Source organism: Lampetra fluviatilis, chromosome 30 (genome assembly GCF_964198595.1).
Source record: "Lampetra fluviatilis chromosome 30, kcLamFluv1.1, whole genome shotgun sequence".
Lineage (NCBI taxonomy): Eukaryota > Metazoa > Chordata > Hyperoartia > Petromyzontiformes > Petromyzontidae > Lampetra > Lampetra fluviatilis.
This window is the reverse complement of record NC_136304.1, coordinates 9,310,617-9,323,856: the sequence shown is the minus strand read 5'-3', so window position 1 is coordinate 9,323,856 and position 13,240 is coordinate 9,310,617. Positions and strand designations below refer to the sequence as shown.

Sequence of the window (13,240 nt, the reverse complement as noted above, 5' to 3'; positions counted from 1 at the left end):
GCGTTAGGTAGTAGAGCCGTGTGAATGATGGACCGCTCTCTTCGGCGCGCCGTTTGTTGTTAAGTTCGTTTCGTGGCCGCTGTTGTTGCGAGTGTGCACCCCTGGTGTGTAATTGACACCAGAGAGAGACACTGTACGTGCCAACTTGATAAACATCAAACAATGAAGCGCCTTGGGTTGTGCGTTAAGTGCAAAACTCATGGAGCCCAAAGACAAAGATCCCCCGTGTAGCCTTCACAGACTGTAGGGGCAAGTGCTGTTAGCGAGCACCTGTGAAGGCCGGCAGGGCACACAAAGGGGGGGGGGGTGGGTGGCCAGCACCAGGCCCGACCGCCTTTGTCTCCCGAGCGGCGATGCTGATATCGCACCAGGTACTCATTTGAGGCTGAGTCGACCTAGGGTGGGGGGGCAGGACCGGTTCAGATAATCGTCACTGGTTGCTCGCCACGAGCGGGAATCGAACCGTGGTCGCCGGGTTCGCAGCGCGCTAACCGCTGCGCCACCGCTCCCCGTGCACGTGCGCGCGCCCGCAGCTTGCTGGGATGGAGCGGTGGCGCAGTGGTTAGCGCACTTGCGAGTTTGACTCCGGGCCATGGCTAACATGGGTAGCGAGTGATACCCGAACTTGCCCTGGATATCACCCCGATTCAACGATCGGCGCACTGGACAGCGTGGCGAGGTTTTCATCGAGCAGTGGATTGGTAAAGGCTTCTTCTACATTATCCTGCAATGTGTGCTCGTTATAATTCGTATGCGATGCTTTATTATTGAGTTTTTGAATCGCTAAAATGACAATTGGCACGTTTACGTAGTCGTGACTTATACTGGTAGGAACCTCCTGGTTACACCAGCCCACAGGGGATTATTGTGTCCGTCGTGCAGGGAGGGGCTGGGTGGGGAGGGAGGGGCTGGGTCGGGAGGGAGGGGCTGGGTGGGGAGGGGCTGGGTGGGGGGTGGGAGGGGTGGGGCTGGGTGGGGAGGGACTGGTCACCCCGTGGTGCCCTTATAAAACTCAACGTTTAACCTACTCACGCCGGCTGGTGCCCGCCCTCACAGTCGGGCATATTTGCGGAATACACCACGCCGCCGTTGATCCTGGCCATTGACCGAGCAACCCAACGATCCTACCAGCTCCCTCCGCAGGAATGTGTTTTTTTTTACTTTAGTAAGTTTTAATCGGTGATGTGTCCTAATTATTCAGGGTTTCCTCAATGTGGTATCAGGGTCTATCCAGAAGCTAAACAGGCATGAGCCTGGATAGTGGTTAGATGGGTGACCACCATGCACACAGACCCCGGCACACGAGATGGCCACCACCAAGCCCAGTCGCCTTTGTCTCCCTAGTTACATCGCACTAGGTACTCAATTGAGGCTGTGTTGACCGAGGGGAGGCCCATGACCCGTTCAGATAATCGTCTTATGTACAATCCCACCATGCACTCACGTTTTCACATGTCCTCTGCTGCCCACAACTACGCTGTGGGCAGCAGAGGGCAGTGCAGCAAAAGGTTGTACTGCACTCCTAAGCTGGCATGTCTAAGCTTCCCCACCTTCAATACGCAGTTACCAGCGTGGTGAAGTATGGTCAAATAACCGCTATGACTCGTGTGAGGATGGCCTGACCCAGTAGTAGTGTAATGGGTTCGAATTAGGTGCACACACACGCAGCTTGGAGGCAACACTATTTATTAACGGTAAGTAATATAACACTGTACATGAGGTGGTGACCACCTTCCTCAACTCACTAACACTCTGGAACGCGACACAGACTGGACCAGGCAGGCAACGGCCTGCCTGGCCCAGGACGACTCGGGTCTTGACGACCGATGATGTCTTCACTTCGGAGTACAGTACAACAGCCTCGCTCTGCGTTCACACCACGCTTACATCTGCTTTTGCGTGGCTGGCTCCGCCCCGGCGTGGCTGGCTCTCTCCAGGCCACGCCTCCCTTCCCAGGACACGCCTCACTTCCCCCACCTCTGGGAAGGTCCGGATCCCTCCAGCACGTGAACCCCCAGGCACCCCCTTGGGGCCCCCAGCCCTCGTACGGGCCAACACAGCAGTGACCGTTCTATGTCACTACAGTAGTATAACAATGAGGCTGTATCTGTGTTTACCATGGCTTCAATAAATGCGTGCCTTTGCATGCTTCAAGCCACACTGTGCAATATATCAAGCGGTTTTAGCACTCACCCATAGTATCCATAATACAGCTTTTTGGGGGGTTAGATCACGTAAATATCGATGTGTCGTTAAACCCGCCACCACCCGACACAGCCAATCAGTAAGGGTTGTCACGTAAACAGAACGTGCCAATTCATCACTAGTACAGCACACCGGTGTGTTGGAGAGTAAATCCACAACATTTACAATCTGAGTACGACGTTTTGGCAGTAATTACAACTGATTAGGCTGTTGCCTGATTATGCTAGTTGTAATTAGCAGTCCTCCTGCTGTGTTTGTTTCACATCTGATGACGGCTGCTTGTGTTGCGATCGAAACGTCGTGATCTATTGTTTTTTCTACCTACGTGACTTTACCGAAAGAACCAAAGAGCATAGGGGAGGGCCTGATATAAAACCTAGAGATTGGAGATTATTAGCATGTCAATGTGAGACAGCTCCCGCAGCAGCGGCTGTGTTAATGAGCAGATTGGCATGTCAGTGTCAGAGAACCGGGCACAACGCCACCTCGTGGGCAACAAAAAGCTGCGGCGTTGACCGGTGCACTGCGAGAGAGACCAGCATGTCAACGCAAGAGAACCACCACAACGGTGGCCGTGCCAGTGAGACATTCAGCCGATTAAACAACGAGAGCCACCGCCACATCGAGCGGCTATGTTCGTGAGAGATTTAGCTTGTTAATTTAAAGACATTTAACGATCTTGATTTTTAAAGCTTTCGTGACTGCAGGAATTCATACTCTTGGGTCTTTCGGTCAAGCCACGTAAATAAAAAATAATAGATCACGACGTTTCGATCGCAACACAAGCAATTGTTTTCAGGTGAGAGAGAGAGATAAAGCTGCTGAGACAAGGTCTTATATAGGCCTGAGATGGGTGCATCAAGGTAGGTGGGTGAAGCTAGAGATGGTCTAACCACAGAGGCTGGGGCAGTGGATACCCAGCCTGTCAATACAAAGACATCCAACCTAGTAATGAAACTCAGAGGTTCAGTTAACATCAGTAGAACGGATGTAAACATCATTGCAAGTTAAGACTTTACCTGGTTAATCACGTCCTTCCAATGATTGCTCAATTTGTACCCATCTTCTCGGTTGAAGTTGTGTCTGTTTATATATCTGGGTGGCTTCATGAACAAATCTTTGATGATAGCCATTGGGTTTGCAGAGTACCTTCGTCTTGGAAAAATCAATATCGTGTGAGCCCACAGCTTTAAAACAATGATCAGCCACGGCTGAGGTATTGGTCCTGCCGTGTTTCAGATCCGCCTTGTGTTCACGAACACGGTCTGAGACACGTCGCTTAGTTTCCCCAATGTAACTTTTGCCACAGACACAACTTAGTTTGTAGACACCAGGATATTGCATGTCAGGGATCACATCCTTCACAGATGGGATCAGATCACAAATTGTATGTACTGTGTTGAATCTAACCTGGATCTTGTGTTTTTTCATGATTTGGGAAATATTTTTGGTGACCCCTGCTATGTATGGCAAGGTGATGGTTTTGATTCGGTCCTCAGATGTTTTTTTCCCCACGGTTGGGGTGACAGCTTTGCGGATTGTACGGTCCGAATATCCATTCATCTTGAGGGCTTAGTGTACGTGCTCCAGTTCACTGGCTAGGTGGTGCTGAGGGAATTCTGGATGATGGTGGGAGTCAGGTGTGGGTGGCTTTCCTGTAGACTGAGTATCCCATTGAGCCATCTGGTTTCTTTTCGACTAAAACATCCAAGAATGGTAACTTGCCATCTTTTTATACTTCCATGGTGAATTTGATGGTTGAAGAATTTGTTCAGAGCTAGTGGGCCATGTGGCCAGATGATGAACGTGACCATCTACGTATCTCTTCCACAAGGAAGGACGTAGGGTGGATGCCTGGATGGCATCTGTCTCAATTTTTTCCATGAAAGCATTGGCTACCACTGGCGATAAGGGAGAACCCATTGGGGTACCTTCATCTTGTTTGTAGAATGTGCCATTCCAGGTGAAGTAAGTGTTGGTGAGGCAGTGTCTCACCAGGGTTGGTACATCAGCATTCAGTCCTTGTTGGACCAAATCTTCAATGATTGCAACAAGGTAATGCAACTCAAGAGAGTCGGAAATAACTGCTATATCACTGCCACATAAACTGATTTCATCACTCCTCCACAGTGGATATCTATGTAGTGGGGTTTCCTTACTTTGGCAGACAATCCATTATTAGTCTGCCGAATCCCATATTGTTTTAGACCATCTCATTTTACCTGAGAATCTGGTTTAATCAAAGGTGGATGGAGCCCAGAATGAAACCCAGGATCTGAGTATTGCTGGTGGAGTTTCCCACATGACACATAAGCTCCATGAGCCAGCCAGTCGCATGTGCAGACTGAAGGAGGCCAGCTTTCTAATACAGGCATTGGAGTGGCACCCAGAGGTCGGCAATGAAGGCAGTGACCTTTATTAACAATTTATAATCTTACCGCCCCTTCCACCATTTGATGAATTGTCACGATTCCATGCTTGAGTTTATTGGCTCTCGTGTACAATCCCTTATAGCTACAGGAGTCGTATGAACCAGCCACATACAATTTGTAAGAGTTGAATATATTAACTCTTAGATGCACAATTCAATGCACATATTGTGAACCTAAGAATATATTTTTAAAAATCAAAGACTCAATATGTCATTACATAACTATAGGTGACAATTAGAGGTCAGGTCTTAACTTTGTCACCGTTGCTGGCTTTAGCAGAAGGCAGGAAGCGATGGAGAGGTGTGGCAGCATCAGCAATATTGGTTGTGATATTGCTTTGAGAGTACAAATGTTTACTGATGGTTTTTACGTCTTCCCTCTTGACCTCCTCCCCGCACGATCCCCACCCACCGTGTCACCCCAGCTCACCCAGCCTGGAGACGCGCGAAGATTACAACGCTGTAATCCTAGAGCGGGGCTCAGCAACTCTGCAACTCCAGAAAAGGGAAGTTTAATTTAACAACCTGCATAGCGATAGTAACACCTTGCGTACATCAGTGAGCGAATTTGCAGGACACGTTTTTCATGAAACACACGTGGGTAGTCAAATGCAGTATAAACTGCACATTTGCACATAGGTAAGTATGTTTAATATGAAAACGATTAGTTGAACCCTCTGAGCAGGACCCTCCTGAAGAGAGAGTATTTGAGACTTAGTGTGAGGCTTTTCCGGGCTAATATTTTCAAACATTTAAAAAGTAATTGCGTTTTGCACTGAGCACCACCGTCATGGTCTTGTGAATGTTCGGATTACGTGGAATTCTGTAAGTACTATAGTCACAGGGCAGTTAGCTAAGGTCATTGGAGTGCCTTTGTGTTAAGTGGCTGTTGTATCATTATGAAGCAGTGAATACATTTTTATATTTAGCACTATGTGCAGTGTACTTGAATGGTCCTCGAAGCACAGTGATGATTTGCCAGTTCAGCACTACCTCTTATAGTTCACATGAACACTTTGGTGAAGGCTGTGCCTTTGTGTGCCCAGTGGAGCTCATGAGTCCGTGGGGTTTGACTTCATAGATGCAGTAACCTTAATCATTATACGAGCCGAAACATTAACTCGGATATCAAAAATACCACTTGAATCAAACAACGACTCCTCGATCATTCCACCGTGAGAAGAAGAGACCGTGTGCTGGAGACCTGCAAGACTTGGCGTGACTGCATTGCAGCCACATCCCTGTGGCCGTATCGCACCACCATCCCACAGCGACCACCCAACGTTAATTCCTACAAGGAACCGACGTTATTTTTTCTTTGGAGGAGGAGGAGGAGGAGGACGCCGTTGAGTGACGACAATGCCGTCCGCATCCAGCAGTGGCTCGGAGAGCAGTCTCACCTCATCTGACGAGGACACAGAGTACGGGAGGACCTTTGTTTCCACTGTTTACCTTGCGCTGCAGTGCTTTGTGACCGAGGCTTCCCCTATAATAAGGATGCTTTCAGGCTCGATGGGCTCTAGCCCACTTTAAATAGTTGATGAGTGATGGAGATGCGGTTTCTCTGGCAAGTGTGGCTTCAGTCCATCACTTTTATTTATTCAAGTGACGTAGACCAAGGTTGTCACTCAAATCCTTCAGCCCTGCGTCGCTGGCATCTCCATCGCCCTTGTAGTTGCAATGTCTTGTCTTTTCTCAACACGTGCCCAAGGCATCTGAATCCCACCTCTTTTACCCTCGCAAGAATTTTAGTGACCCCTGCTAAGGATATATCTTCTTCATTTCCACATAATGAAACTCGGCCCATGTATTACGTTGTCTTCTCTACATCCTGCTCCTTGGCAGAGACCGCTGGGTCCATGAACATACAGCAGAGGCAGCAGCAGTGGTTATTCACAGTTGGCAATCATCATCCTCATCATCATATCCCGTCTGCTGCTGATATTTCTAGGTCGTTCCTTTCCATTCGAGTGCATTCCCCACTACATCGGTCCATCTTTTTCTCAATCATCTATTATGTGATTGTGCATATTTTGCAATTCCTGCTGCCGATGCTGCTGCTGTTGTTGTTGCTGCTCCTGCTGCTGCTGCTAGTGCTGTTGCTAGCGGTGGCCGTGTCTGCGTGTGGTGCCGCAGGTCGGAGAGGGAGCACAGCCAGGTGGTGCAGTGGGTGGGCAGCGCCCACAAGACCCCCGTGCTGCTGTTCCATCCCGACGCCATCGTGGGCTCGGAGCCGGCCTTCAAGACAATTGGAGGTGAGCACGTACAGCACGGCTAATGCAGTACTTGCTCTCCAGCTAATGCACACTTACTGATCGTTTACAGCACGCTTACCACACAGCAAATGCACGTCTACTCTATTTAATGCACGCCTATCGCACAGTTAATGCATACTTTATGGTAATTAAAAGCACACTTGCTGCATAGCTAATGCATTACTTACTCTACAGAAAATGTGCACTTACTGATGATCATTTATAGCATGCTTACCGCACAGCTAAAGCACATTTACACAATTTAATGCACATTTACTCTATTTAATGCACATTTAATAACATACTCTTTGGGTCTTTTGGTAAAGTCATGTAATCGTTCTCAGGTGAAAAAATAGATATATTGTTTCACCTAAGGACGATTGCTTGTGTTGCGATCGAAACGTCGTGATTGTTTTATTATTTTTCTATCTACGTGACTTTACCGAAAGACCCAATGAGTATAAATTCCTGCAGTCACGAAAGCTTTGTCAAGATTTAATCCACAGTTAATGCACAGTTTCTGATTATTTAAAGCACACTGCACAGCTAATGCAGTTCTTACTGCACAGTTAATACACACTTACCAATCGTTTACTTATGCAGTTCTTACTGCACAGTTAATACACACTTACCAATCATTTACAGCACACTTACCGCACAGCTAATGCAGTTATTACAGTGCAGCTAATGCACACTCAAAACATTTAGTGACACTTCCTGCACGTGCACATTCCCACCAATAACAGCCACCCTACTGCACAACTTGGCGTTGCTGCCCCTCCCCAGTAGTTCCAAAAATCTGCCACTCTGGGCAAATGCAAATGTTGCCTTTCAGCCAGCAGTGTCAGGGACCCCAACGAACACTTGTCCCGCTGTCTTCCAAGCATCGCGCATGCCCCCCCCCCGCACCGTCCCGTGGGCCCGGGCGAAGCTGTACCACCTGCACACTAGATAATCCATGCCGCTACCCTGCACACTCACCTCAACATTGGCTCAGTGTCAGAAATGGAGATGGCCACCCATCACGCCCGCTTTGAGAAGGAAGACACTTTGCCATTGTGAGATATTGTGTGGTGATGGGGTGCCACGGTGATGAAATGTTAACAGTCTTGCCCGGTATGGAGGAGGTCGTGGTTTCGATCCCAACCCTGCAGCATGAATATTTGGAGTTTGCATGTTCTCTCCGTGGTTGCGTGGATTTTTCTCCGGGTGCTCTGGTTTTTCCCTCCACTTTTAGAAACATACATTTAGAGTGTTTGGCTGCTATATATTTCCACGCGATAAGCCACTTCGTTGAGCTATCATTTATGGCGAAGTCACTTCTGAAAAATAGTTGTATAACTTAGTGGACCTTACCTGGTAAAATAAAAACATTGTTTTTAATATTGATAAGTGTGAATCAAGGGTAATGAATTTAGTTTAATTTAATTTCAAGTTTCATTCATATGGTATAGCCCTGTGAGCCATGCGGCTCTTGAGTCGGGTGCAACCGCAACAAACAAAATATGAACCGAGAACATCTTAAAGCAACATAATGGAGATGCTGTTGGTGGTGATGACGGTGTTGTGTGTGCAGAACGCTACCACTTGGCCTACAAGTTTGTACGGACTGAAAGTCGGCTTGTGAGGAACATCCTGGGCTCCCATGGCTTCCATGAGGTGTGCGGACAGCATGTCAGCGAAAGTCCTTGCGTACGAGTGCATGTGTACAAGTGTGAGTGCTTGTAAGTGCACGTGAGTGCGAGTTAGATGGTGAGCGAGGGTGAGCGAGTATGAGTGGGCGCCAAAGCATGACAGCAAGTATGCGAGAATGTGAGTGTGTGTGTGTGTGCGGTAGTACTTGTGTGAGAGTGCGAGCATGTGAGCGAGTTTGTGAGTGTTCGTATCTCTGCTGCCTGCTGAGTAGTAGGACTTCTCTTGTGAGAGCATGGATCAGAAGGCTGCATTATATTTAATATGGTTATCATTATCTCCGGCATCATCATCATGATAAAATTTAAAGATCACGGTCACGATCATCACCATCATAATTATAATTATTAGCTTCATTGTAATTGTCTTGATCATTCCCCTGCATCACTACCATTTTGATAATCACCTATATCATTTTCACAACCATCATGATCACCATGTAAATTGTCATTGATCCATTCCACCATCCTCATTCCCACTGAATACACAGGTTCATCCGAGCAGCAATGACTTCAACCTGATGTGGACGGGCACTCACCCCAAGCCCTTCTCGTTACGCTCGCTCACCGACTTCCAGAAGGTCAACCATTTCCCCAGGTGGGCAGCACTGTCATGTGGTCTGCTACGGTTTGAAAGGACTTGGCTGCCGGTTGGGAGGTTGGGAGTGAAAGTCCCAGTTGAGGGTTGCGGTTCGGCCCATCGGGATCTCCCCCCTGGAATCGTTGACACGGATAATACGTCATCACGAGTGGACAGTGGGCGTCCAGTGGAGAGACTGGCTCCCAGTCATACATTTGTGGAATTCTCACCACCGGCTCAGGGCTGCCAAACAGATGAGCAGTGCCTCAATCATTGATTTGCCAGGGAAAGGCGTTGACTTGTATGTATGTAGGAACTTCTTTTGCACCATACGTGGCCAACCGTGCTATTCGGAGGTGCGGCTTAACTCGTCCAAGACGGGACTTGCATGAATACAGCTACGTGTGTGTGTTTTGCTGAAATGAGCGCGTGTGTGTGTTCTATGTATGGGGATTGGTGGCATAAGTGGTTAAATGCACTTTGCTCCAAATTCAGAAATCCGTGTTTGATTCATGACTATGACTGACATTCGTATGTATATAAAGTGATTGCATATGGACAAGGCAAACAATATAAGGTCCAATATCAGTGGCGAATGATATCATAACCATATTCTTTGGGTCTTTCGGTAAAGTCACGTAGATAGGTTCAAAGAAAATAAAAAAAACTACGACGTTTCGATCGCAACACAAGCCTTCCTGATGACGAACGCTTGTGTTGCGATCGAAACGTTGTAGTTTTTTGTTATGTTTGTTATTTTCTTTGAACCTATCTACGTGACTTTACCGAAAGACCCAAAGAATATGAATTGCTGCAGTCACGAAAGCTTTACGTCAAGATATCATAACCAGTCCTGGGTCCTCCCTAGATCGACTCAGTTTGAAATTAGTACCTGTTGTGTAAACGTCAGCACTTTGGGGAGACGAAGGTTATGGTACTGGCCACACCATCCTCTCGTGCATGCCTTGCTGACCTTAATAGGTGCTCGCTAAAATAACCTTTACCCACAGCAGCAGTTTCCCAACCTTTCTGCACCTGCGAAACACCTTCAACCCTTAAATATTTTTTACAACCGCCAAGCAGTAAAAATTATTGTGTTTTATGATAAATCATTGTATCTACAACAGTTACGTGGACCACTTGCCATGGCCTTGCTGGGGGGCACCAGCGGCCTCCAGGCTATAATAGTAAACTAGGAATGTTTGTGTGTGTATGTGTGTGTGAGTGGTGGGGAGTGGTCGCGCAGCGATTAGCGTGCTGTGCTACGAACCTGGCGACCCGATTTCGATTCCCGATCACAGCCAACACAAGTGACGATCTCTAAGTCGACTCAGCCTCAAATGTGTACCTGATGTGGTGTGTAAACATCGTCACTGGGGACACAAAGGCGGTCGGGTGTGGTGCTGACCACCCACCTCCTCGTGTTCCGTGCCAGCCTTCATAGGTTCTCACTAACAGCACTTTTCCCCAACAGTCTGTTAAGGCCATAAGGGGGGATCTTTGTCTGTTGTGTGTGTGTGTAGGTCGTATGAGCTGACTCGTAAAGACCGCTTGTGCAAGAACATGCAGCGCATGCAGCAGAGCCATGGACATAAGCATTTCAACATCATCCCCGCCACCTTCCTGCTACCAGCAGAGTATCAGGACTTCTGTTGTGAGAGCACGGATCAGATCGCCCTCATTATTTGCATGGTTATCGTCATCATTTGCAGCGTTGTCATTATCATCGTCATCATCTCCAGCTGCATCGTTTTCATGATCGCCAGTCATCTCTAGGATTACACTGGTCAACAAAATTTTTTTTTTTCTGGCCTGGACTTTTGCAGCTGTTTTAGACTAATTTCAGGGTGCTGATTCCAAATCTGATCTCAGATTTGCTCTATCACATCATTTTTATGCTATCGGCATACCCCATTTTAATTGATTTTACCCGAAATTAACTCTGTCACTTATGATTGCAAGCTGTTGCGAGTCAGTGACTGCTTTAGTGTTAAAATATGGTGCTGTATTTTTAGGATAGTGTGTTTATAATGTCATTTTATGTAGATATCCACATTTATTTATTATTTTTCTTCTGCAGTTTTTATTGAAAATGCAATATTTGATATCACAAAAACTGATGCCAGATTTTGAATCAGCACCCCAAAATTACCTTAAAACCGTTGGAATACCTTATGCCAGAAAAAGTGTGTTGACCAGTGTTATCAGAGTGTTTATTTGGGTTGAGGATGGATGGCCTAGCGGTCGTCCCTTCACCACTCGTTGCAGCGGTTCGCGCTTAGAATCCAGCGGCTGCCCTGATAATAACTTTGTGGGTGTATTAAACTTCACATTGGACGTTAAAGATCCTGTTACGTCATTCACAAGACGAGGCCATTGAGGGCACCATGGTAGCGAGATGTTAACCACTTCGCTTGGTATACAGGAGGTCGTCGGTTCAATCCCAACCCTGATGCCTGTATATTTGGAGTTTGCATGTTCTCCCCGTGGTTGTGTGGATTTTTCACCACGTCCGTCCTTTGTGTTTTCCCCTCCATATTTAGAAACGTGCGTTTAGAGAATTTGGCTGCTATAAATTTCCACGTTATAAGTCACTTTGTTGAGTTGTAATTTGTGGCCAGGTCGCTTCTGAAAAATAGTTACATAGCTCAGTGGGCCTTACCTGGTAAAATAAAAAAAATGTTTAGTTTATAGTTTAAAAAATATCTGCATCATGGTTCAAATTAGAAAATTACCTGCAAATTTCTCAATTGGATTATACACAGCAAGGACCCCTGTGAGGTTTTCCTGGATTAACAATTGTAATAATTTTCATATTCAATGATCATGATCATCCATGTCATTCTAATTGTCATCTTCATCACCAGCATCATCACCATCATCGCCAGAATTCAAGTCATCTGTGTAATTATCACCATTATCGTCATCGTGTAAATTGTCATCCATCTTTTCCACCATCCTCATCGCCATTATCATTATTGACACCATCGCAGTCATCACTGACATCTTCATCATCTCAAACGCGAAGGTTTGTACTTGCACTGTGACAGATTCGAATGAATGCTTTGTCTCATGGCACCAATCGGGATAGTGCGAACAATATAAATCGCATTTGACACGTGGGTTTTCCCAGCAAATATTACGATTTATAATATGTTATTTTTGGTCAGGCCACGTGATAATCCGGCCAAATTTGTGCCATTATGACCCGCCACCACCCAACGTAGCCAAAATAAAGTCCGTCTCATTTCCCCGATTTTTTTTCTTACTTCCTGGGTCTGAAGCGAAATGTCGAGTATCTAATTGCCGCTAAATTTGGTTGTAAGAATTGTGCTTCAAACTTTACGGTCAGCTGATAAAACAATAATTAGCGCAGTTTTAACACGTGGGATTTTGCGACCAATTTTTTTCGATAATAAAGGTTTTTTGGGTTAGATCGCGTAAACATGAATGTGTCGTTATTATGGATAATAATTAGCGCGTTAAACACTTGTATACCGCGTGGTAATTACATTTTCTTGGCTATGTCATGTGAAGGAGTGGCATAACTCCACAAATTTGGCCAGATCATGGGATGGCCTAGACCACATATCAATGATGAATAAAAAAAAGAATGATAAATAAATATAACGTTGACATAGTAATCTTGCTCTATTTGATTGTACCGACTTGTCTTTCCATTTGCAACTTGTGTAGCCGCCCACTCTAAAGACCGGGGGCCGTGGATTGTGAAACCAGTGGCGTCATCACGGGGACGAGGAGTCTACCTCGTCAACAGCGTAAGTGGTGGTTGTTTTAAAAGCAGATTCAACCCCCTCCTCACCCCAGATGTTCCTCATTACGATGGTTAGACTTCCTCTCCCCTGTCATCCGCCTCCCCCCCCCAATTAAAATGTTCATCTTCTCCCCGACGTGGCATCCTCATTTAGTTGAAGCAGCGGACCCCTCTCCCCACATTTTACCCCCCCTCCCCCCCCCCCCATATACGGCTCAGTTGCATCGGTGTCGGGACAGTTCTCGGCGAATTTTGATTCCCGGTTTTGTGAGCCGTGTGGCGGGCTGGAACGAGCTCGCGTTT

General features: G+C 46.7%; 1 protein-coding gene across 2 annotated transcripts in view; it reads left to right on the top strand.

The window, feature by feature from the left end:
* Positions 1-5,690: 5,690 nt before the first annotated feature.
* TTLL5 (tubulin tyrosine ligase like 5) overlaps positions 5,691-13,240 on the top strand; it is a 90,968-nt gene continuing 83,418 nt past the window's right edge. The window contains exons 1-6 of one of the 2 annotated variants that reach the window (XM_078870557.1): positions 5,691-6,057; positions 6,773-6,891; positions 8,468-8,550; positions 9,074-9,180; positions 10,686-10,816; positions 12,859-12,941. In XM_078870557.1, coding sequence (XP_078726683.1) covers positions 5,996-6,057; positions 6,773-6,891; positions 8,468-8,550; positions 9,074-9,180; positions 10,686-10,816; positions 12,859-12,941 — 585 coding nt within the window. In that variant the 5' untranslated portion in view covers positions 5,691-5,995. The remainder of the gene's footprint in view (positions 6,058-6,772; positions 6,892-8,467; positions 8,551-9,073; positions 9,181-10,685; positions 10,817-12,858; positions 12,942-13,240) is intronic. The other variant, XM_078870558.1, reaches the window with a different exon arrangement.